The sequence below is a fragment of the Balaenoptera musculus genome, chromosome 13, assembly GCF_009873245.2.
Source record: "Balaenoptera musculus isolate JJ_BM4_2016_0621 chromosome 13, mBalMus1.pri.v3, whole genome shotgun sequence".
Lineage (NCBI taxonomy): Eukaryota > Metazoa > Chordata > Mammalia > Artiodactyla > Balaenopteridae > Balaenoptera > Balaenoptera musculus.
Window position 1 is genome coordinate 31,124,995 of NC_045797.1, and position 26,855 is coordinate 31,151,849.

Below are 26,855 nucleotides of genomic sequence, written 5' to 3' on the forward strand. Positions count from 1 at the left end.
ACATGGTCCTAAAAAGGAAAATCTGTGCAGTTTTGAAGGGAAGAGTTGTTAAAAAGTGATTGTTTTGAGCACTGGAAAAAAAAGAATGAATTAAAGACATTAGTGTAAATTAAGGGATTGCCTAATTTAATGGTGGCTTAGATCTATTATTGAATGAGCCCTCTATTCAGAAATACAAAATTTGATTAAATGTTTCATCCAATGCTAAGCCTGAATTGTGGGGCATAAATTATATATATGCTGTGTTAGAATTCTCTAATTTGAGAAGATGTAAGGGTTTTGTTTTGTTTTGGGTTTTCTGGTGGATGCTGAGACTACTATAGTTAACAAACAAATATTAGAAATCCTGTGTGGTTTAGCATACAAAATAGTGTCCTTGAATTAATTCTAGCTAGGTTATCTACCCCCTACTCTACCCTCCATACTACAGAGTTTGAAAATAGTGAGCTTTCTTAAACAAGATTTTTAAAGTGTATTGACTTTTTTTGAGAAAAAGCATTCTTTATGAATACATAATATTTCTGAAGTGTTTAATTTTTCATTCAGTGTTTATGATACATCTGTTATTATCTCATTTAAAATTCTCAGTGATTTGGTATTATATGAATTGTCATTTAAAGATTAGGAACTGGGAAGTTAGAGTTAATATACAAGCTAACTCAGAACAGTGCTTTTTCCACTTCTCAAAACATTTTATATGTGTGGGTGTATTTGCTTATAAGAATACATACATTGATAATTGTCTAAAGAGACTTGTGCTAAAATATTAACAGTGCTTATCTCCTGGGTGGTGGGACTTCGGTTATTTTATTTTTTTATGCTTTAATCTCTGTTGTTTGTATTTTCTAACATTGTGTTATGTATCATTTTTATAATCAGAAAAAGTGAAAACTATACATTGAGTCTGAAGAAGTCCAGTGAAAAAGAGTATTTGATGTAAAGTTGTATGACCAAGTCATCTTTTCTCTGCAGACGCGTCAAGTTCTTGAAGAGCTGACTGAGTTGCCTGTTATGGTGGAGCTAGCCAGTGATTTTCTGGATAGAAACACCCCGGTTTTTCGAGATGATGTTTGCTTTTTCATTAGTCAGTCAGGTATGCTAATTTTAAAAACTTAAAGGAAAGGAAAGTCATTCTTTCTAACAACTGTAGCATATGTTGGCAAAACTGATACTTAAAGATAAACTGGTTATTGCAGATAACTTGACAAATATAGGTTTATTTTGATGTTATGGAATTCTTAATGAGTTAGTAAAATCAACACATTTTACACTCAGAAGAGCTGAATTTTTAAAGACAAAGAAGGAAAGATGATCCTAAGAAGTAGGATCCTATTATTAAAAGTTTTACAAATTTATTGTTTTAAGTACATGTTTTAAATTTTATTTAAAACAAATGAGGGGAAAAGGGAGGGAGCTATGAATTGGGAATTTGGGATTAACAGATACACGCTACTATATATAAAATAAACAACAAGGACCTACTGTATAGCACAGGGAACTATACTCGGTATCTTGTAATAACGTATAATGGAAAAGAATCTGAAAAAAATATATATGTATAACTGAATCACTTTGATGTACAACTGAAACACTGTAAATCAACTATACTTCAGTTAAAAAATAATAAAACAAATGATATTGTTGAAAGAGTAGTCAGTTTTCTGTTTTTGCATCTAAAAAACAGCATATGTTGACTGCTCTGTGTGTTACTTTTGTCTTCCTTTTTACCCAGGCGAGACAGCAGATACCCTGATGGGTCTTCGGTACTGCAAGGAGAGAGGAGCTTTAACTGTCGGGATCACAAACACAGTTGGCAGTTCCATATCAAGAGAGACAGACTGTGGAGTTCACATCAATGCTGGGCCCGAGATTGGGGTGGCCAGCACAAAGGTAAGTTCTTGACTTAGTTCTCATGTGACTACTTACATAATCATAGTGTTGGTGAAACAGACTAATCTTTATCTTATATTTCATTTCTTAGCACTTATAGAATTCATATTGTTTACTAATCGTAATTATCGTAAGCCTTAAGGGTCAGTAATAGATAAAACACTTGTTGTCCCCCTTCCTCACACTCATCTTAAGAGTTTAAAAGGGACAAGCGTTTGTAACGTAAAGCTCATTTTGCAAACGTCTCTTCTGACTCTCCACATTCAACACTTATATTCCTCCTGCTGTGTGAGGTGGGGTATGTGGTAAGTATAATGCCCCCTCTTAATTAAGTATAGTAGGGCATTAGAAAAATAACAAATTAGAAACACCCAGCTTAAGTCTAATAATTTTTGACATTTTTATTTACAGGTTTATACTATCCTAATAAATGTGCCAAAATATACACACTCCCTTTGAAAGTTTGTAAAGAGGAGTACACTTTTGGTATAAAATTTGGCTATTTAAAAAAAATAAATTGAGTATTATATGACAATATCTGTTTCTCTTTAGATATACATCTGTGGAGATTTAAAAGCACCTTCATTTTCATTTTTAAGGCCTAGTGAGACTACTTTCCTCTTTGAAATTGGGATATGCATAAATTTAGTACTAGTAATAAAAATAGGAATCTTAGAAAGTTGTATAAATGCAAAAGATGTTCTCCGCAAATATATTACTCTTTATGGTTTCAAAATTTCAGTTTCTTGTCTTTTTCTGCCTAAGTCTAATATTTCTTACTGATTGTTGAATAAGATGCTTAGGTTTTGGTGGATTTGAGTTTAATTAAGGGAAGATGATGTTAACATATACAAACCACATTTGTTTCTTTTTCCATTTAAAGAACTTCATGGGGAATTTTTTTGTGGAAAAGTTATAATTCTTAAGTAAAAATTCTGAGTGAGGTTTTTGTTTCTTGGTTACTTTGATATTGCTAACACTATAATTTACAGAAAACTGAAGCCTGAATTTTCTCCATGTGGTGATTAAAACATGTAAGATATTTGTGCTTGGGTTTCCATTCTGTGCCTGAATGAATAAACAGCTGCCCTCAGCAGCAGCTTGTGGATTCTTGGAACAGTGTCCAGACAGACAGCTTTGATCAGGGATTAGAATCCCAGACCCTTCATTCAAACACATTTGAAGCAAGGGCTTCAGTGTGGCATGTGTGGGATGTGGGATCATACCACTGAATGGAGGCTATTGACTTATCTTTTTACTGAATCTTTCTTGATCTGTGAGCTGCCAGGGGAAATGCAGGTTTTTTTTGATCTCTAATTGTATCATTCATGAAAACTTAAATTTTCCTCAATGTTTTATTATAATATTCAAACATACAGCAGAATTAAAAGAATTTTACATGAATACCTGTATACCCATCACCCAGATTCTGCCGTTAACCTTTTTTCTACAGTTTTATTGAGGTATAATTTTCATACCATAGTATTCACCAATTTTAAGTGTATATGGTTTTTAGTAAATTTGGCTGTTTATCACCACAGTCCAATTTTAGAAGACTTAATCACCTGAAAAAGTTCCTTTGTCCCCCTTTCCAGTCAATTCCCACTCCTACCCCTCTGCCTCAGCCTCAGGCAAGTATTGCTTTCTCTTGCTATATTATTGCATTTTCTAGAAATTTCTTATAAATGGAATTGTATAATACATGTCTTTTGTATCTAGCTTCTTCCATTTAACATGACGTTTTGAGATTTTTTCATGTGTTATTTGTATCAGTAGTTTTTTTTTTTTTCTGCAAGTCCTTTTCTAAAATCTTTTTGTTTTGAAATAACTATAGATTTATAGGAAGTTGCAAAGATAGTAGAGAAGTCCATGTACTCTTTACCCAGGTTCTTCCAATGGTACATCTTGTATAGAAAAATAAGCATCTTTTTATAGTATATACTGTAATTCTTTAAAAAAATGACTCCCTGAAAAATTTTAGTATTATGGCAGCTTAGTCTTAGTTTAATTTTTCTTGGATTCTAAAGTAATTTTGTTTTCCTTAACTGCCATAGACATTCTGGGCTTGGAGTTATTTAAAAGTTTTGGGGTATTTAGTTATAGATCATTTCTGAATGGCAAATATAAGTTTATATGTTAATGGATGATGAAAGAAATTCTAATTGATCCTGATCCCTGGGCTCTGTGATAGAGCTAGCATAAGAATTCTATAATCTTGATGATTAATTCCCAACTGTGCCTGAAAAACTGTCAAGGTTAGAGAGATATTATTAAACTTCTCAGAATGTTTGAACATAGACAATTTGATATTTCTGTAGAAATCGATAGGTATAACTGTGCAGACTCAGTAATTCTTGTATGTTATTGCAGGTGTTTAGAATTTCACCACAGTACTGACTTTTGTTGATTTTTTTAAAAAAATAAACCAATATAACTTTTATTTTTGGCTGAATAAAAAGTAAAACCAAGTTGAAAAGTTCAGAGTCAGCATTGTCCTGGTAAATTCTTTCAAACCTCAGTAATTCTAAATATGAGGTGTAGCTTATTTTTTTCATAATTGGTTGCCTGGTATGTATTGATGAGATGAAAAACATGAAATTGGAAATTAAGCTGAATGCAATAGAAAAAATATGTGCATTAAAGTTACTCTGTTTAATATTTGCTTTTAAAAACCAGTGCTGAGATGTTTTAAGTCCAAACAAAGAAGCATACTCTGTAGAATAACATTTTTAGTTACGGGTTGGAGGAACTAGAATACTCATTATCCGATCATTTTGGATTGGAAACAATTTAGGTATCCCAGGAGTCCAAGATATTGGGTCTCTCCCTCTGTCCTGATAGTATATTTTGTGATTAATTGGTTTATTGAAAAGTAAACTTCAGTAGAAAGAAGTAGACTGGGAAGGACTGGAACTTAGAATACAGGTATGATCGTTAGACTGGAGGCAAGGGACTGCAAATCCACTTTAGTGCTAAGGGGAAAAAAATCCCAGTCTGCCAGTGGAACACATAGGAGCACAGGGACAGGTAGCTGTGGAGGAATGTATGAGCACCTGGTAGCTGGGAGGTGCAGCAAGAGGAAACAGGGAATCTAATTTAACTATTGGGAAGGTAAGGAGCATTAGCAAACTGTGATTTTATTATACAGGAGGCTCATTATCCACATTATGACAGGAAAATATTCACTCATGAAGTGATCCCTTATCCAGAGAAGAGTAGTAGAAATTCAGCATATAATCTACAAAAAAACCCAGGATGAATTATTAAAGTTAAAATTATTCATAGCACTGTAGCTGACAATATCACAGTAATCCTAGTGCTTAATAATAAAAATGTAAATAAAAACCTCAAATGCCTGGAACATAAAAACGTTTCTTTAAATAACTTGAGTTAGAACCATATCAGAATTGCCATTTAAAAAGACTTATTAGAAAAAATAACTGTAATGAACAATATGGGTAAAAATTAAGATAGTGTGGCCAGAGTGATAGAGGTAGGTTCATAGCATTAAATGCTTCAAAGAGAAAATGAACTGAGTATTGAACTCAAAAAGGTAGAAGAAGGAAACCCAATGAAGCAGAAGGAGGCAAATAATAGAGAAAAATGGATGAGTGAACAGCAAAATAGAAAGCTTCAGGACCTTTATCTTGGTGGGCCTTAGCTGTTCTTCTGGAACCTTCCTAGGATTTTATCTGTATTACTGCAAAGCAAAAAAGGTGCCCTTAGAATCCTTCTCAACATAATGTTTCTCTGTGACAACCAGTAGGTAAGGATTGACTCTATATGAAACATATTTGCTATCCCTATTCTAGAAGTTCTATCCAGTTTAGTAAGAAAAATTAAAACAGCAGGAAAGGAGGAAACAAATTCTTATTTGCAATTGATATGATTGACTACCTGTAGAACTTAAGAAAATCAAGCCAGAAACTTCTTAGAATGGATAAAAATTCATGTAAGGTGCTTTATAGAAAACATTTATAAAATAGAAGACAGAGTAGTGAAAATCACTGATGCTGAACAGAAAAAAGAAAAGAAGAATGAACAGAACTGAGGACAGTTTGAGAGACCTCTGCGATAACATCAAGTGTACTAATATTCGCAGTATAGGGGTTCTAGAAGGAGAAGAGAGAGAGAAAGGGGCAGAGAACATATCTGAAGACATAATAGCTGAAAACTTCCCTAACCTGGAAAAGAAATAGACATCCAAATCCAGGAGGCCCAGAGAGTCCCATACAGGACTTACCCAAAGAGGAAAACACCAAGACACATGGCGATTAAAATGACAAAAATTAAAGAGAAAGAGAGACTGTTAAAAGCAGCAAGGGAAAAGCAAGAGATAACATACAAGAGAACTCCCATAAGCCTGTCAGCTGACCTTTAGCAGAAACCCTGCAGGCCAGAAGGGAGTGGCATGTTTTATTTAAAGTGATGAAAGGGAAAAACCTACACCCAAGAATACTCTAACCCAGGGGTCCCCAACGCCTGGGCTGTGGAATGGTGCTGGGCTGTGGAACGGTGCCGGTCCGTGGCCTGCTAGGAACCGGGCCGCACAGCAGGAGGTGAGTGGCAGGCAAGTGAGCGAAGATTCATCTGCCGTTCCCATTGCTCCCCATCACTCACATTATTCCCCAACCCTCCCCCCATCACTTGCATTACCTCCTGAACCCTTCCACCCCCCCACCCCCCACCCCCGACTGTGGAAAAATTGTCTTCCACGAAACCGGTCCCTGGTGCCAGAAAGGTTGGGGACCGCTGCTCTAACCAACAAGGCTCTTGTTCAGATTTGATGGAGAGATCAAAAGCTTTACAGACAAGCAAAGGCTAAAAGAGTTCAGCACCACCAAACCAGCTCTACAAGAAATGTTCAGGAAATTCCTCTAAGTGAAAAAGAAGTGGCTGCAACTAGAAACATGAAAATTATGAAATGAAAAAGCTCATCAATAAAGGCAAACATACAGAAAAGGTAGGAAGTCATCCACCCACAAAGCTAGTAGAAAGGTTAAAGACAAAAGTAGTAAAATCATGTATATCCACAATAAGCAGTTAAGGGATGCACAATACAATTAAATGTGAAATATATCAAAAACAGTAGTCGTGAGGGGAGGAGAGTACAAATGCAGGGTTGTTAACATGCACTTGAAATTAAGAGACCAGCAACTTAAAACAATCACACACACACATATATATATACATATTACTATATAAAAACCTCATGGTAACCACAAACCAAAAATCTATAATAGATATAAACCAAAAAAGGAAAAAGGAATCCAAACAACACTGAAGATAGTTGTCAAATCACAAGAGAACAAAATAAGGAAAAAGGAAAAAAAAAAAAAGACCTACACAACAGCCCCCAAACGAGTAACAAAATGGCAATAACATACATATCATTAATTACCTTAAATGTAAATGGACTCAGTGCTCTAATCAAAAGAGAGAGTGGCTGAATGGATACAAAAACAAGACCCATATATATGCTGCCTATAAGAGACTCACTTCAGATCTAAAGACACACACAGACTGAAAATGAGGGAATGAGAAAAGGAATTCCATGCAAATGGAAATCAGAAGAAAGCTGGGGTAACAATACTTATATCAGACAAGATAGATTTTAAAGACTGTTACAAGAGACAAAGGAGGATACATAATGATCAAGGGATTAGTCCAAGAAGAAGATGTAACGATTGTAAATACATATGTACCCAGCATTGGAGCACCTAAATACATAAAGCAAATACTAACGGACATAAAGGGAGAAATCAACAGTAACACAATAGTAAGTAGTAGGGGACTTCAACACCCCACTTACATCAGTGGACCAGTCATCCAGACAGAAAATCAATAAGGAAACACTGGCCTTAAATGACACATTACACCAGAGGGACATAATTGATATGTGTAGAGCATTCCATCCAAAAGCAGCAGAGTACACGTTCTTTTTAAGTGCACATGGTACATTCTCCAGGATAGATCACATGCTAGGCCACAAAACAAGACTTGATAAATTTAGGAAAATTAAAATCATATCAAGGGACCTCCCTGGTGGCACAGTGGTTAAGGATCTGCCTGCCAATGCAGGGGACACAGGTTCGATCCCTGGTCCGGGAAGATCCCACATGCTGCAGAGCAACTAAGTCCGTGTGCCACAACTACTGAACCTGTGCTCTAGAGTGTGCAAGCCACACCTACTGAGCCCACGTGCCTAGAGTCCGTGCTCTACAACAAGCGAAGCCACCACAATGAGAAGCCCACTTACCACAATGAAGAGTAGCCCCCGCAACTAGAGAAAGCCCACACGCAGCAGCAAAGACCCAATGCAACCAAAAATAAATTTAAAAAAAAATTTAAATCATATCAAGCATCTTTTCTGACCACTATGCTATGAGACTAGAAGTCAACTACAAGAAAAAAACTGCAAAAAAACACAAATGAGGCTAAACAACATGCTACTAAACAACCAGTGGATCACTGAAGAAATCAAAGAGGAAATGAAAAAATACCTAGAGAAAAATGAAAACAAAAACATGAGATCCAAAACCTTTGGGATGCAGCAAAAGCAGTTCTAAGTGGGAAGTTTATGGTGATACAAGAATACCTCAGGAAATAAGAAAAAATCTCATATAAACAACCTAACCTTACACCTAAACAAACTGGAGAAAGAAAAAGCCCAAAGTTAGTAGAAGGAAAGAAATCATAAAGATCAGAGAAGAAATAAAATAGAGACTAAAAAAATAATAGAAGAGATCAATGAAACTAGAAACTGGTTCTTTGAAAAGACAAACAAAATTGATAAAACTTTAGCCAGACTCGTCAAGAAAAAAAGGGAGAGGGCACAAATCAGTAAAATCAGAAATGAAAAAGGAGAAGTTACAACCAACACTACAGAAATACAGAAGATCGTGAGACTACTACAAACAACTATATGCCAATAAAATGGACAACCTAGAAGAAATGGACAGATTCTTTGAAGATGTATAATCTCCCAAGACTGAGCCAGGAAGAAATAGAAAATTTGGATAGACCAATTATCAGTAATGAAATTGAACCAGTAATTTTAAAATTCCAAGTAAACAAAAGTCTAGGACCAGTGGCTTCACAGGTGAATTCTACCAAACATTTAGAAAAGAGTTAACACCTATCCTTGTCAAAATATTCCAAAAAATTGCAGAGGGAGGAACACTCTCAAACTCATTCTGTGAGGCTGACATCACCCTGATACCAAAACCACACAAAGATATCACAAAAAGAAAACTACAGGCCAGTATCACTGAAAAACATAGATGCAAAAATCTTCAACAAAATATTAGCAAACCAAACTCAATGATACGTTAAAAGGATCATACACCAGGATCAAGTGGGATTTATCCCAGGGATGCAAGAGTTTTTCAGTATCCAGAAGTCGATCATTGTGATACACCACATTAACAAATTGAATAAAAACCACATGATCATCTCAATAGATGCAGAAGAAGCTTTTGACAAAATTCAACTTCCATTTATGATAAAAGCTCTCTAGAAAGTGGGCATAGAGAGAACCTACCTCAACATAATAAAGGTCATATATGACAAACCCACAGCTAACATCATACTCAGTGGTGAAAATCTGAGAGCATTTCCTCTAAGATCAAGAACAAGACAAGGATGCCTGCTGTCAACACTTTTATTCAACATAGTATTGAAGTCCTAACCACAGCAATCAGACAAGAGAAAGAAGTAAAAGGACTATAAATTGGAAAGAAAGAAGTAAAGTGTCACTGTTTGCAGATGACATGATATACTGTACATAGAAAATTCTAAAGATGCCACCAGAAAACTACCAGAGCTTTACAGTGAATTCGGTAAAGTTGCAGGATACAAAAGTAATATACAGAAACCTGTTGCATTTCTATACACTAACAATGAACTATCAGAAAGAGAAATTAAGGAAATAATTCCATTTACCATCGCTTCAAAAAGAATAAGATGCCTAGAGATAAATATACCTAAGGAGTTACAAGACCTGTACTTTGAAAACTATAAGACACTGATGAAAGAAATTGAAGACAATGCAGATAGAAACATACTGTGTTCTTGGATTGGAAGAATTAATATTGTTAAATGAACATACTATCCAAGGCAATCTACAGATTCAGTGTAATCCCTATCAAAATACCAATGCCATTTTTACAGAACTAGAGCAAGTAATTTTAAAATCTGTATGGAAACACAAAAGGACCCCAATATCCAAAACAATCTTGAGAAAGAAGAACAGAGCTGGAGGAATCATGCTCCCTGACTTCAGACTGTACTACAAAGCTATAGTAGTCAAAACAGTATGGTGGTGGTACAAAAACATACACATAGAATAATGGAACAGAATAGAGAGCCAAGAAATAAACCCATGCACTTATGTTCAATTAATCTATGACGAAGCAAGAATATACAGTGGAGAAAAGTCAATCTCTTCAATAAGTGGTACTGGGAAAACTGGACAGCTACATGTAAAAGAATGAAATTAGAACGTTCTCTAACACCACGTATAAAACTATACTCAAAATGGATTAAAGACCTAAATGTAGGACTGGAAATCATAAAACTTCTAGAAACAAACATAGGCAGAATACTCTTTGACCTAAATTGCCACACTATTTTTTTGGATCCTTCTCCTAGAGTAATGGAAACAAAAGCAAAAATAAACAAATTGGACCTAATTAAACTTAAAAGCTTTTGCACAGCAAAGGAAACCATCAGCAAAGCAAAAAGACAACCTACTGAATGGGAAAAATATTTGCAAATGATATGACCAATAAAGGGTTAATATTTAAAATATATAAACAACTCATACAACTCAACATCAAAAAAACAACCGAAGACCTGAATACAAAATTGGGCGAAGACCCGAATAGACATTTCTCCAAAGAGTACATGTAGATGGCCAGCAAGCACATGAAAAGATGCTCAACATTGCTAATCATCAGAAAAATGCAAATCAAAACCACAGTGAGGGCTTCCCTGGTGGCACAGTGGTTGAGAATCTGCCTGCCAATGCATGGGACATGGGTTCGAGCCCTGGTCTGGGAAGATCCCACATGCCGCGGAGCAACTAGGCCCGTGAGCCACAATTACTGAGCCTGCGCGTCTGGAGCCTGTGCTCTGCAGCAAGAGAGGCTGCGATAATGAGAGGCCTGCGCACCGCGATGAAGAGTGGCCCCCCACTTGCCGCAACTAGAGAAAGCCCTCGCACAGAAACGAAGACCTAACACAGCCATAAATAAGTAAATAAATAAACCCAAAGTTTAAAAAAAAAAAAAAAACCACAGTGAGATACCACCTCACACTTATCAGAATGGCTATTACAAAAAAGAACACAAATAACAAATGTTGATGAGGATATGGAGAAAAGAACTCTCATAAGCTTTTGGTGGGAATGTAAATTGATACAGCCACTGTAGAAAACATTATGGAGAATCTTCAAAAATCTAAAAATAGAATTATCATATGATCCAGCAATTCCAGTTCTCGGTGTATATCTGAAGAAAATAAAAACACTAATTTGAAAAGATACATGCACCCCAATGTTCATAGCAGCATTATTTACAATTGCCATGATATGGAAGCAACCTAAGTGTCTGCCAACAGATGACTGGATAAAGAAGATGTGGTATTTATATATAATATCACACAATGGACTACTACTCAGGCATAAAAAAAAATGAAGTTTTGCCATTTGCAGCAACAGGGATGGACCTGGAGGGCACTATGCTGAGTGAAATAAGGCAGACAGAGAGAGACAAATACTGTATGAGGTCACTTACATATAGAATCTAAAAAATACAACAAACTAGTGACTATAACAGAAAAGAAACAGAGTCACAGATATAGAGAACAAACTAGTGGTTACCAGTGGGGAGAGGGAAGAGGGGTGGGGCAGTAGTATAGGGGGAGAGGATGAAGAGGTACATACTATTATGTGTAAAGTATGCTACAAGGTAAAACACGGGGAATATAGCCAGTATTTTATAATAACTATAAACCGAGTATAACCTTTAAAATTGTGAATCACTTTATTGTACACCTGTAAATTATATAATATTATACATCAATTATACTTAAATAAAAAATTTTTTTAAATATACAAAAAGTTTTCTCTATAAACTGACAGTGACTACTTAGAAAAGTACAGGGGTGTGTTTGGAGGGGAGGAATTCTGTTTTTCAATAGCTATAAAAAATACTTAAAAATAAGTCTACCAGGAAATGTGTAAGATATCCATAAATGTTTGTCAAATAGATGAAAACTATATAACTCTTTAGACTTTTAAATTCCTAACAAATTTATAGAAATATGATGTTTCTGGATGGGAATATTGTTTTGTAAATAAATGACAAATCTGGGACAGAATCTATAGTCCTGCAACATAGCTCTAGTGTATCAAAGAACTTAGGCTATAGGAAATGTCTCAAACTTGACAGTTGTGAGATAGGGTGGGGTGAAATGGAGGGAAAATTGTGTATTTATAAAAATAAAAACAGAAGTTAACATCTTGCACTAAAATTAATTTCAGATGAATAAAAATATAAAGAAAAAAGAGAAAAGGGACAATGGAAACAACAGAATTAAGAAAATTTAATAATGCTTGGGACTTCCCTGGTGGCACAGTGGTTGAGAGTCTGCCTGCCAATGCAGGGGACACAGGTTCGAACCCTCGTCTGGGAAGATCCCACATGCCGCGGAGCGACTAGGCCCGTGAGCCACAATTGCTGAGCCTGCGTGTCTGGAGCCTGTGCTCCGCAACAAGAGAGGCCGCGATAGTGAGAGGCCTGCACACCGCGATGAAGAGTGGCCCCCACTTGCCGCAACTAGAGAAAGCCCTCGCACAGAAACAAAGACCCAACACAGCCATAAATAAATAAATAAATAAATAAATAAATAAATAAATAAATAAATAAAATTAAAAAAAAAAACACAAATTACAAACTGGGAAAATACAGTATGTAAGTTGTATTACAATGGTTAATATTCCAATATATAGCTTCTAAAAATAAAGACACACAAAGAAATGCAAATGGCCTTTAAAAAAAAAAAAGAAAATTTAATAATGCTTAACTGATGTTAGGATGGAAGGACTATTTAAGCTTCAAAGCATGACATAAAGTTAAAAAATTAAAACTTCTGTGTGAATAAATACCATTGTAAAAGGTTAACCTAAACTGGGAAAATGTATTTGAAATGTAACAATAGAAACCTTTTAAGACCAACTGAAAAGAAAACAAAACCAAGTCAAAAAACAAGTGAAGAATAATGAAATTAACTTTCAAAAGAGAAAACATAAATGGCTAACAAATATGAAAAATAATCTTCATTTTTTGGATTCAAGATATGTATGGTGAAGTAGTAGTGAGAGTACATTGTCCAGGAGTCTAATGGTAAAAATTTGTTAAAAGGGTAGTTCTCAATATTGCAAAGAATGTGGTAAAATAAGCATATCTCATATTCATATGTAGCTAACAGGAATCAAAATGGGCTGGCAGTGACACCGCAAGTTTTAAAATATTTGCATTCTGTAGCCTCGGAAAATAAATGTCTCTTAGTTCAAATTTTCATTAATGAAAAGTTTGTTTTGAGTCTGTATGTCAGGCATTATGCTGAATGCTTTACATTTGTTTCATTTAATTCTCATGATAATCTTGTAGGTATTATGCATCTTTAAGAGGTAGACCATCTGAGGCCCAAAAGGGAAAAAACTGCTCAAGGTTATTACACACTAGTAAACAAGATAGAAAGTATTCTGTCTTGGGAAAGTGCTTGTGATGTTAATTAAGAATAAACACATGGGCTTCCCTTGTGGCTCAGTGGTTAAGAATCCGCCTGCCAGTGCAGGGGACATGGGTTCGATCCCTGGTCCGGGAAGATCCCACATGCTGCGGAGCAACTAAGCCCATGTGCCACAACTACTGAGCCTGCGCTCTAGAGCCTGCAAGCCACAACTACTGAAGCCTGTGTGCCGCAACTACTGAAGGCTCTGCACCTAGAGCCTATGCTCTGCAACAAGAGAAGCCACCTCAGTGAGAAGCCCGTGCACTGCAACAAAGAATAGCCCCTGCTCGCCACAACTAAAGAAAGCCCGTGCACAACAATGAAGACGCAACACAGCCAAAATTAAGTTAATTAATTAATTAATTAATGAAAAAAAAAAAGAATGAACACAACTTGGGGAATCCCCTGGTTGTCCAGTGGTTAGGACTCCTTGCTCTCATTGCAGGGGGCGCGGGTTTGATCCCTGGTTGGGGAACTAAGATCCTGCAAGCCATGCAGCGTGGCCAAAAATAAAATAAAATTAAAAAATAAAATAGAATAAAAAAAGAAAAAAAAAAAAAAAAAAGAATAGCACAACTTATAAAATTACACCTACTAATAATTTTCTTAACAATATAAAGGAAAAAAATAGTAAAAATCGAAAGTAATTACTCACAATGTTATTAATAATATGTTATTAATGTAATTATTCCTATTAATAAGATTGAGGTTTATTCTTATTTCTATTTACTTTTCTACAGTTGAACTTTAAAAAAATTTTTAGCCAAAATTAAAAAAAAAAAAGTAGTAAGAACAGGCAATAGACAAAAGTGAAAAATTACAGAGGAAATTTTAAAAAAATCCAGCAAAACCAGTGCAAGTACATTAAGGAGAGGCTTTCAAACCCTTGATTTTGACTTACATTCACAGCTTAATTTGGTTATGCAAATACAGATTTACTCTCTACTTACCTTCCTTTGGTTCATTTCTCTTCCTTTCTTGAGGGTACTGTATTAGGGATTTCATAAGCATCTACTGCATTATAAGGAACTTATATTTGATATTTGGAAATAAAGGTTAAGTTATTTGCTCAAATTTGGAAAAGGAGAACAGTGGTAGATTTCCTAAATACTGGTTTACTTTGCTGCTACTAATGCTGTTTTTAAAAAGATATGCACTTAAACCAGTGGGAATTTTTTTGTTTATTTTCATCTTTTTAAATTAAAAATTCCAGCTTCTTAAAATGCAACTGCAACTAATTCTTCTGTTTTTTTGGGTATTTCAGGCATACACAAGCCAGTTTGTATCCCTTGTGATGTTTGCTCTTATGATGTGTGATGACAGGATCTCCATGCAAGAGAGACGCAAAGAGATCATGCTTGGATTGAAGCGGCTGCCTGGTATGAAGATACTCACACACTCTACTTGTTGTCTAAGGGAGTGGGAAATAAATGGGTGAAGCTGTGGCTTGTACCTATTTAGTCAGCAAGATCTTTTTACTTGACACCTGTGCGTTTAAAAACCCCACAGTGATAGCACAGAAAATTAGAAACGTTGGTCTTTTATCGGTTGCTACCCATATGTTATTATTATTATTATTATTATATTGGTTTAGTTTATTGTCCTCTTTTCATAGATTTTGCTAATATTACTTCTTAACAGATTTAATTAAGGAAGTTTTGAGCATGGATGATGAAATTCAGAAACTGGCAACAGAACTTTATCACCAGAAGTCAGTCTTGATAATGGGACGTGGCTATCATTATGCTACTTGTCTTGAAGGGGCCCTAGTAAGTCTTCTCACTTACAATTTCAGAATGTTGACTTATGGACCTGGCACATAGCCATACTTTTATTTATTTATTTATTTATTTATTTTTTAAAAATTATTTATTTATTTATTTTTGGCTGCATTGGGTCCTCATTGCTGCACGCAGGCTTTCTCTAGTTGCGGCGAGCGGGGGCTACTCTTCTTTGTGGTGCATGGGTTTCTCATGGCGGTGGCTTCTCTTGTTGCGGAGCATGGGCTCTAGGGTGCGCGGGCTTCAGTAGTTGTGGCATACTGCTTCAGTAGTTGTGGCTTGCGGGTTCTACAGCACAGGCTCAGTAGTTGTGGCACATGGGCTTAGTTGCTCCGCGGCATGTGGGATCTTCCCGGACCAGGGCTCGAACCCGTGTACCCTGCATTGGCAGGCGGATTCTTAACCACTGCACCACCAGGGAAGTCCCAGTCATACTTTTAGACTGAATGAAATAGGTGGACCTTTTACAAAAGTGCCTTTGTATTTATGCATTCTGACTTGTTTACCTTGAGTATAACAGAAAGTATAACAGAATACTTAATTCAAAAGTGAAAATCAAGAAGAGTACATTTTAGCATGATACTGTGGGTTTAGCAAGTAACTTGGGTTATTTTTTTGTCCAAATATGAATAAAATAAATATTAAGTTCTCTAGGTGTGAGATTTAATTGAGGTCAAATATGAAGCAATTGGGAGATCAGTTACAAAGAAATATGAGTACATTCATGATAGTCTAAACTCTTCAAAAAGTCCTTGTGGAGTTCTAAAACTTCCAAATAGTTGTTGACATTATATTTAGAAATAACGATCAGTTAGCCTATTAGCTATATTTACACATCAGTGATCCTTTAATACTTTTGGATAAATAGACAGGGACTTCAGACATCAGATGTCTTGTGTAATATTTAAAGAATGGGTTTTTGAAAAACAGACTGAAGACTAATCTAGTTTCTTCCTATTAGAAAATCAAAGAAATCACTTACATGCACTCTGAAGGTATCCTTGCTGGTGAGTTGAAACACGGCCCTCTAGCTTTGGTGGATAAGTTGATGCCTGTCATCATGATCATCATGAGAGATCACACCTATGCCAAGTGTCAGAATGCTCTTCAGCAGGTGGTTGCTAGGCAGGTAAGTCAGGAGCTGCTGTGAGGACACCTTGGGGGTTTAAGGGTTGGGTCACTAAAGCTTATTTGAATTTTATGACATTTAAAGTGATAGACCAGTACCCATCAGGTGGCTTACAAAACATGCTTAGGTTTGCATGTGAGTAATCTGAGATACTCAAGAGTTTTGACAGGACCTAGCTCATAGTTCTCATAATACCAGAACCAAGATCAAAAATGAGGTCTTGGTCTCCAAGTGCTGTCTTCTTCAATTAGTGTATGCTGTTCTCTTTTAATTTAATATTCTTAAATGTGTATTTCAGGAGGAACTAGATTTTATATTAACATTACTGGTGCTGTGCTTAATTGAGTTTTCTTCAGATCATTTGGCTTTGTATGTAAATTTCCAAAGATGTTAATCTCTAGTCACAATGTAGTGGTTACAGACTTGGGCTTTGAAGGCAGGTAGTCCTAGATTTAAGTACCGAGCCTGGTATTTCTTAGTTGTGTGAGTTTAAGAAAGCACTGAATCTTACAAAGCTTCTGTTTCCTTGACTGTGAGTGAGACTTACCACATGGGATAGTGAGTTTAAATAAGCCTATGTCAGTGAGGCCACGTGTGAATCGTGCAGTGCAAAATTTGCGTGTTCACGTGTTACAGCCCTGCTTTTGCTTAACCAGTGATTGCGAGTGTGATTTCTTTCCCAGGGACGGCCAGTGGTGATCTGTGATAAGGAAGACACTGAGACCATTAAGAACACAAAAAGAACAATCAAAGTGCCACACTCAGTGGACTGCCTGCAGGGCATTCTCAGCGTGATCCCCTTGCAGTTGCTGGCCTTCCACCTGGCTGTGCTGAGAGGCTATGATGTAAGTGATGGACCGCTTTGGGCTGGCTTTTCACCCTGGTACATTTTGATAGTTTCCTTCTAAATTTTTAGCAATAGAATTTGAGAATTCCCTCATACATATCTCTGTCACTTGTTATATTTCCATGGCCCAATTTGTAGGTTACATCCTAACATTTTCATACCCATGGAACTTGAAGGAATCTTGGATGTTACCTCCATGACTGGAGATTACCTGTTTTCTTTCTGTGTTTCTTAATGAGGTAGCTATTGGAAATTCTTTATTTGGGACTTTCTCACACACTGTAGGACTCTCAGCATTCCTGGTCCCTCATTCATTGTGACAACCAAAGTGACAATCAAAACATCTGCTCTTACACGTTTCTAGTGTCCCCTGAGAGGGATGCCACCTCATAGAGGACCACAGGAGTTTTTCATGTGCCGAACTGGCTCCTTTGGAATTCTTTTTCCTGATTTCAAGTCTTTTAAAGATATATTACTATATTTTCTAATCTAATTCTTTGTAGTCTATAGTAAAGATGGTTAATGAACATGTTTTCTGTTTTATGTTTTTTATAAGCAAAAATAATTTGCTTATAGCCATCCCCCCCCCCCAATATCTGTATAATCTCTCAAAAATTGCTGGGTTTTTTTTTTTGCAGGTTGATTTCCCGCGGAATCTAGCCAAATCTGTAACCGTAGAATAAGGAACATCTGAAACTGGGCAATTAAGCAACACAAGACACCTTTTGTATTTAAAACCTTGATTTAAAATATCACCCCCTAAGCCTTTTCTAGTAAATCCTTATTTATATATCAGTTATAATTATTCCATTCAATTTGTGATTTTTGTGAAATTACCTCATATTTTCCCAGTAGTTTGTGAGGGAGTTTGAATAATGGAATCTATATTGGTATTGGTGTCAGAAAGAGATTTAGCTCTCATTTTCATTAAAGGATGCTAAGTGTTGGATTTCCGGGCCCTCCACTTCAATCTGAGAGGCGGCCAATGAAAGAGTAGTGCATTTAATTGGAATATTTAAAGCCAGCAGCAATGTACTTGGACATTTAATTCAGTTATAAAGAGAAGATGGTGTGATTTATTTTTAAATTTGTTTGTTATTTTGTTTTTAAATCAAACTGTAAAACTTAAAAACTGAAAACTTTTCTTTGTGGGATTTCTGTCTAAGTTGTTAACCTTAGTCTCTCAAACTTACTGCCTGTTATCTGTATGTCAAGGTAACTTAGGAAGATAAATATTATAGTAGTGCGTTGGTTTTCTCCAGCCCTTGATAGAAAATACTTGCACAATTTCATAGCACAAACTTTAAATTTGAGCTGCTTTGTACAACTGACGATATGATTTTAAGTTTGAAGTGGGATATGTACATGTTGTATATCCTACTCCTTGTTTTTTCATCTCCTGAAAGTGGTTTTTAATTTCCTCATATCTGTAGTTTTTTTTTTTTTTAATTAGTGCTGAATGACATTTTATCTTATTCTTTGAAATCACCACACAGAGTTGCTATCAAATGTCTCAAATTAATACCAATATATTCAGAATTCTCTTCAACTTTGTCCCAGAGAAGAATTACCTGCAGTTAATTTTAACTTCTCTCACTGCCTTGTTGCATCAAACTAGTAGTACCTTTGTGCCAATTTGGAAGCTCCTTGCAGTTGTTTGGAAGATTTACAAGTCTTTTGACTGATCATTTGACTCTAAATGTATACGATGGGCTAGAATTAGAAAAAGCTATATGCTTTACACTGATATTAGTGAAGGATTATATAAAATTTAGTATTACTTTCTAGGTATTTTTCTCTCTGTATATTCTGTTCTACCCCTGAAAAATATTTAGGAATGAAGAAGATATAAATAAAGTGATACTGAGGTGCCTTCAGCTAGCTAGTGTCAGAAATGGAAACTTACAATTTAGATTAAAAAATTTAAAGTAGAATATTAGCTTGACACCCAAAAAGTTGTAATAATTTCTTCACGGAGCTTTTTTGCCACACTTTGGCTGTTACAGGACAGTGTGTTTATGTTTTTGTTAAGTCCTTCTCTTTCAAAAGTTTTCACTTTTAAATTGTGAAGGTAAGATATTTAGTATAATTAAGTAAGCTCAGTCTTTTCCTTTTTCTGTGTTTGAACTTCTTGATGAGGTTACGATTTTCTAGTAGCTATTGGAAGAGAAGCATAGAATTCTGCCTTGTGTTAGGGTTAGAGAAAGAATTGGCATATTTTGAGGTAATTCAGAAGGACTCGTAGATTAAGACTAGAAACCTGTTTTTAAAATGAAATAGGATTACTGTTCACATTTATATAGCTACTATAGCTATATTTATCTATTTTAATTGTTTCTAATATTATTCTGTGTAGGCCTGCTAGTTTTAGTATGTGTGTAGTGTCATTCTTACGTTATATTAGCATTTTATGCACATGATTTATATGGATTTGTATCATTTCCAAAGTTCGAGTTAGCTTTCCAAGTGAAACTGATATGTGAAATCAATCATTAATTTTCAGTCTCTGTTTCCTCTCCCTCTCTGTGTGTGCATGTTTGGTGTGTCTGTCTATCTTTCTCTAGCTCTCAAACATACACATATACACTTCAGGCTAGGGTAAGTTCTAAACCAAATCTCAAAAACCAATAGTGAGAAAAAAAATGTGGTATTTTCCAAACAAACGTGGCTTCCATTCCCTACCCCTTCTTCTTGCTCCCTACCCTGTTTAATGTAGTGATTTTTAGATGCTTTTATGAATTATGAACACAAAAAATAATGTAATGAGGCAAACTGCTAATAAGTGTGGATGCTCAGTTAAAACCAGTATAATACAGGATAAGAAAATCTGATTTTTCAAGAAAGATATTCTACAAAAGGAGTCCTTTCTGTAAAAAATTCTTTCTTGTAGTACATTTAAAATTTAAATTCACTCATGTATAACTTAGAGTTCCTTACCGCAGGTCATGAGCCCTTTGTAGGCCAGAGGTCATGTTAGCATCTAACACATGGCCAAGTACTTGATTGTAACTTTGGCATCAGTCAGCTTTTCTGTCTTTTTAAATCACCTATGCCATAGGAATAGATGGTAGGAGGAAAATTAATGTTAACTGTTTTTAGTTTGTTATAACTCTGTCAACACCCTATTATGGGAAAGTCACTGTGGTAGAAACTGAAAAATACATCCTGTTTAAAGCAAAGTCCACTTGTCCCCAGATGGACTCATCACTCGTGGAGACTAGGATCATTGGAAGGCACAGGGTGAGAGAGTGGAAAAATGAAGTTGAGCTGTTAAATGTTGTGAGTGGATTTGTTCACTTAAATCATGGTCCAAGTTTTGGTGCGTATCATGTTCCTAAGAGGTGAAGTGTGTTTTGTAGAGTAAGCTGTTATCACACGCTATAGATCCATGTGTCTGTGGTACTCTAAGGAACAGCAGTCATTAGATGCAAAGGTGAAAACAATCAAACATCACAACTAAAAGGGAACTGACACAGCGTGATGTGCAGATGGGGCTGTTAGAGCGCTAATAAAGATTTTCTCTCTTAGGTTCTTAGGATATTGTTTCCGAGGTGACATTGTCTTATCCTTTTGAATACAGGTCTCTTGACCCGAGTTAATTATGAGGATGAGAGGAAAAGAACCCCTTTTTAGCTCCTTGGTAGTATTCCTTTGACACATTTCTATAACTCTTCAAAGAAGGAAAACCAGCTGAAACGTTTGCTTTAACAAACATATTTTAAGAAGTCCTTTGGGGTCAGTTTCCTCTCTCTTTTTTTTTTTTTTTTTTTCTCTTTTTTTTTTTAAATTAGGATATATACTATAGCAATAAAAGGGAACGACTAATGTTAATTACTTATTGTATGCTACAACTTAAGTGATTTTTCTAAAAAGCACAATGTCATTGAAAATGTCTGTTTAAAAAGAATGCAGAGCTCACATTGAATTTGTGAAGGCCAAAGAAATTGAAGGGAATGGTAAAGAAAGATAAAGAAGTCTTATATCCACATATTTAGTAGATGTTGTATACCAGAATACCAGGTAGTGTTTTACCTGCGAAAACATATTTCAGATTACTTTCTTTGTTTTTAGTGTTAGAGCCTCAGGTTTAAAAGTTTTAACAATTAAATCATTTTTTCCCCACAATATTTAAAGATTGTTAATCTATCAGTATTTCCCTAGCTTGATGAATTTACCTGTATCTTTAGATCTGTGACATGATAACCAGTAGGAATGGTAATATTAGCTTTGAACCAATTGTATCCAGGGTTAAAATAAAAATCATAGTTAACTAGCAAGACTGTAAAGTTATGCCATATTAACTTGTGTGTCTGTAATAGCTTGATATCAATGTTATGGAATATGCCATGAATAATGGCTAAATGAGAACTTTTTAGGAAATTCTCAAATTACCTTTCTTACTATACTAGTTTTCAGAATGAATATAGAAGTGATCCTGTTAGCTTTTTAAAACTGTTCTGCAGTTAATTTTTATTTTCTGCTTAAATAAAACTTTCAGTGTTTGTTTAAATTATATTTCTTGTGAGCTAGAAATTTTAGAATCATCCTGCCTTTGTTTCAGTTTTCTGTTCTTCAAGATGAATGTTTAGTTTACTGAGCCAGTCGGTCATTTCTTCCTCTTGTCTTCTGAGTCCAGTGACTATAATTCTGAACTGTGAATAAGTTACCAAAAACTTGCTGAGAATTGCATTTTGAAGCAATTTGCCAATATTTGAAGTGTATACATGTTTGTCATTGTGTTAAAGATTGTATTGTACTAAGAATGTAGCCAATGTTTACTTTAGTTGTTGGTAAACATTTTTGATGCTAAAAGTTTATTCATTACTGTTGCTTTTAAAAAGAAGAAATATTACATAAATATATTTAAAAGTCACGTCTTCACTCCAACTTCCCAATTATTTTAAAAAGGATTATTAGATAAAACAAAGGCTCTACTTTTTCTGATGTTATACTCTGTAAATATTATACTTTCTCAAGTCTTTTAGAACTTTTTGTGACACTATGTTGTTTCTAGCAAATTTACAGGGTATATGCAGTGTTTGACAACTTTGTTTAAGTGAATTGATAGTAGCAAAAGAAGGATATTTAAGATGGGTGAATAGCAAGTACAGCATATACTCCAAATCTAAAGTTTCTGTAGTATCTGGCAATCTCTTAATTATTGAACAAAGAGTCCTTTTACAGGATCCTTTTATAAACAGCAAGCTAAAATCTCTATCCCTAGTGCTTACAGCACTTGCTGTGTTTTGCAGGAGACAGAGTTATGCCAGGGTGGTTTGAATGAATAGATGTGCTGTGTTGCCTTCCCGTAGAATTGAGCCCAATCTCTCATCTCTCTTTCACTCTGTGTTGCTCTGCAGCAAAGCCCAGATCCACACCAGCATGGATCATTTTTTCCACAGGCCACATTTTTTTACATAAAATTTAGCTTTACTCCTAGTGAAAGGTTTTCTTTAAATTCCCTTCAGTTCACTATCAGTAAGTATTTACCGAGTGCGTATTAAAGGCCAAGAAATAATCTCCCTAAAAATTAAGAGGCCACTTATCATTGAAGTGGATTTGAGGAACAATAAGTTCTTTAATATTTTGGATGAAGGAAAGAAGTCCTTAAGTTTCTCCCATTAATCTGAGGTTAAATTATTCTATCTAATTTTAAAAAATGATGTAGAAGCTTTATTAGTTTAACAAGCATCCTGGAGATAAAAAGTAATCTTGTAATAATATACAAAGAAGTTGCCAGGTTATAGGTCATTTAACCAGCTGACCCCTTCCCAGGAAGTATATATGTAATAAGATAAATTTATTATTCTCTTTTTGGTTAGCATGTACACAAGAGATTATCTCCAAGGTTGAAAAGACATATTTGTGAACTTCATATTATCATGATTCACTGACTCAAAACGCCAAGGTTCACACATGTATTTTCTTATAGAGAATGCTGTTATGTAGCCATATTTCCTTTTTCATATTTCAAAAAATTTTTGATATGGAGTATGGATGTGTAATTGAAAATATGGAATAAAAAATGGAGCTTGTAAACAATTGGAGAAGTGCTCTCTGGATAGAATTATAGTTATTTCCTTCCCATTTATTTATCAATCTGCCTTTGTATATGTTTATATAAAATTAAAAAGACTTTATGCCTGTTAGGATGAAAGCAATTGGCATGTTTTCATATGCTCTTAATTTCTGCAGTTTAGCGACCGATTGCATTATTTCCAACAATGCGAATAAGGTACATTGTGGAACTCACAGCTATTGCACACCCAGGGGATCTTTAGAGGTTAATTTTTGCCTCCATCACTTAGCTCTGTATGCTTTGAAATGGAGATAAATATGGTGAGGTCTTAGAAGGAAAATGGCCAGAATTCCCAAAGCCTGTAATATAGGTAAATACTCACTGAGAGTTCTAGATGCACTATACCTAAAAGGCAAATGATCACTTGTTCTTAACTAATATATTCTTTATTTGTGAGACCCAAAGGTTGATATCCGTTAGTTTTAGATTGTCGTGCAATAGCCAGGGTGCAAAGGTCTAGATGTGTCAGGATCACTACAGTTTGTTTCTGCCAACAGCCCCTTTCAGGTGACACTGTTGTTGGCATTAAGAAAAGCCAGTGTGGCATCAGTCAAGGATGTTTTACTATGGCAAGTTCAATGTGAGATGGACTCGTTAGAAAGCTTTGTCTTCAAATAGTGCCCCTAACTGGGATGGAAAATAGTCTGAGACGATAAAGACTTTCAGTTTCTAGGTAATCGAAATTGCATTAAATTCAAGTTTCTTTCTGTTAGACTTGAATGTATCTAGCCAATGTGATTTACGGGGGCTTTAGGTTGTTGTTTTTTCCTATTTACTTTGTACGTAGAGTTGTTTTGAAATATTGAGCACATTTGCTTTGAATTTTATCTCTTGCTTTCTGTTTTGTATTTGTCCTTTGAATAAAATTATAAACCCAATATTGATTTTATTCTTAATTCACTTTTACTGCTGCTATGGAGAAACCTAGGAACTGTGGGAGATCTTCGTAGGATTTCTGTCTTATGTTCTTGGTTATTAACTTGGAATCATGTGTTACTGAAGTTCAAAGCATTTCTTTCTTTGAAAGAAACAAAAAATTAATTTTAAAACTGCTTCATATAGGTAGTCTTTTTCTGTGCTTTAAGTGAAGTGGAAAAATATACTGGCCTCTGAGCGCAAAATTCACTTTACTGACACAACATTAGTAACTTAAGTACTTTGAGTTGTTTTCTTAGCAGAGACAGGTTTATATCAATTTATTTGCAAATTCCTGGTTGTTCCTTTGACAGAACACAGGAATGAAGGGAAGTGACTGAGATTCCCCAAGATAGAGAAAAGTTAGCTGCCTTACAGACACATTGGTCTCTTCAATTTGACCTTCCCAAAGTGTGATGTTCTTAAGTTAATGGTTCTCGACTCCTTTGGGCTTAATATGCTGAAATGAAGTAAGGGCAGCTCTGAGAATGTTGACAATCACCGTATCAGAAGATAGGGCTGATTTTTAATGTTATTATTTTTAAAATTAAAGAATCTATAATGGCTTGGCTTGTGCTCAAATAGGATGCCTCAAAATTGAATCATTATTTAAATAGATATTCTCTTCACAAAAATTTAACAGCCAAGTCTTGCTTTTCTTGTCATTCTTACCTTGTGCTGTCCAGTGTGCTGGGTACTACACCAGGTACACAGATCATATGAAAAAGGACCCACGGACAAATGAACTCAGCGTAAACATACATCTCTGTGTGCCTGAGCACATGACTTTGCCATAGCAGTTGCTTAATAAAATACTTGCTGACCTAAGTTACAGTCTAAGTAGCATTTTTTCCCCCTTATTTTTTCTTTTCAGTGCCTTTACTTGCTGAGTTAGAGTTTGGTCAAGAAATCATAAATCACTACTGGCATTTCCAGTAGGAAAGGATTTAATATGGAGAATTGGGTTTACACAGCCATTAATTCTGGGAAATGCAGATCAGGGAGGGCGCTGTGAAATCTGCCAGTGTAGGAATTGCAGCGAGCTACTGTCAGTGATCTCAGCTGTCCAAAGCATCTGGGTGGATGATTATCAGGAAGATGCTGGGAAGATATTGGTGAGTCCCACATTAGCTATCTGATGCCCATTAGTCTGTTTGCAGTTGCCACTAGAGAATATTATTTCTATTTCTCTTTTCCCTTCCAAATTGTGCACAAATGGCTGTCATTGGTGAAATCTAATTGGATCTCTGTGTACAAGTATCCAGTAGAAGGGAGAATTTAGAAGGGTGAGGATAGTACAGAATATTGAACAGACGTTGTCCATCACAGTTCGCCCTTTGGAATACACAGCATCTATACTTACCCTTGTATTCGTGTTTAAATTTCCAAAGAAGAACAAAAAGAATATCATGATTCTGCCTGATACACAGCAACTATCCCTGTTGAAACACAGATGCACTCGCCTTCCCAAGAAAAGGAGATACATTTCATGAATTTCTCTATCCATCTCTGTGTGATGTTTATTCCTCTTCCTTAAAAACAATCCCCCTTGTTATGAAAGTCTTATGTAGTCTTAAGTAGAATAATTGGAAGGAGAAAAGGGAAAAGTTGATTAATTACATAAATGTGTGTGTGTGTGTGTATATATATATATATATATATATATATAATTGTGCAGGGGACACGGGTTGGAGCCCTGGTCCGGGAACATCCCACATGCCGTGGAGCAACTAAGCCCGTGTGGTACAACTACAGAGCCTGCTCCCTAGAGCCCGCGAGCCACAACTGCTGAGCCTGCGCTCTAGAGCCCGTGAGCCACAACTACTGAGCCTGCGTGTCACAACTACTGAAGCCCGTGTGCCTAGAGCCTGTGCTCCGCAACAGCAGAAGCCACCGCAATGAGAAGCCTGTGCACTGCAATGAAGAGTAGCCCCCGCTTGCCGCAACTAGAGAAAAAACCCACGCACAGCAACAAAGACCCAGCACAGCCAAAAATAAATAAATTAATTTTAAAAAAAGAAGATGGAAAAATATATTACCTAATCAACAAAAACTGGGGCTCTCACTAAAGGATCTCTCAAAGATAAACGCTAAGGTGAGGGGAAAATGATCCCAGAAAGATTTGAGATGCAACATAAATGAATGGTGAGCGAAGAAACACTGAAATGAGGGTAAATCTAAAGCACTGACTGTCCAAAACAGTAATAATAATTTTTTAAATTTGAGAAGCTATAGAACAATCCATGATAAATTAAAATGCTAGACAATAATGTAACTTGGGAGTGGGGGAGCATAGTTAAAACATAGTAAGTCCCTTTTTATTATGTGAGAGGAGGGTAAAGATAATAACTTTGGATTTTGTTAAGTTAAATATATGCATGTTAACATTTTTATGATATAGGATATAGTTTCCAA

The 26,855-nt window shown here is 35.6% G+C and overlaps 1 protein-coding gene across 4 annotated transcripts in view; it reads left to right on the top strand.

Moving 5' to 3' along the window:
- Positions 1-24,403, top strand: part of GFPT1 (glutamine--fructose-6-phosphate transaminase 1) — a 68,034-nt gene extending 43,631 nt beyond the window's left edge. For all 4 annotated transcript variants that reach the window (XM_036872672.1, XM_036872674.1, XM_036872673.1 and 1 more), the window contains 7 exons: positions 973-1,093; positions 1,733-1,890; positions 14,954-15,068; positions 15,331-15,458; positions 16,432-16,599; positions 17,283-17,444; positions 18,085-24,403. In XM_036872672.1, the coding sequence (XP_036728567.1) occupies positions 973-1,093; positions 1,733-1,890; positions 14,954-15,068; positions 15,331-15,458; positions 16,432-16,599; positions 17,283-17,444; positions 18,085-18,129 (897 nt within the window). In that variant the 3' untranslated portion in view covers positions 18,130-24,403. The remainder of the gene's footprint in view (positions 1-972; positions 1,094-1,732; positions 1,891-14,953; positions 15,069-15,330; positions 15,459-16,431; positions 16,600-17,282; positions 17,445-18,084) is intronic.
- Positions 24,404-26,855: the final 2,452 nt, after the last annotated feature.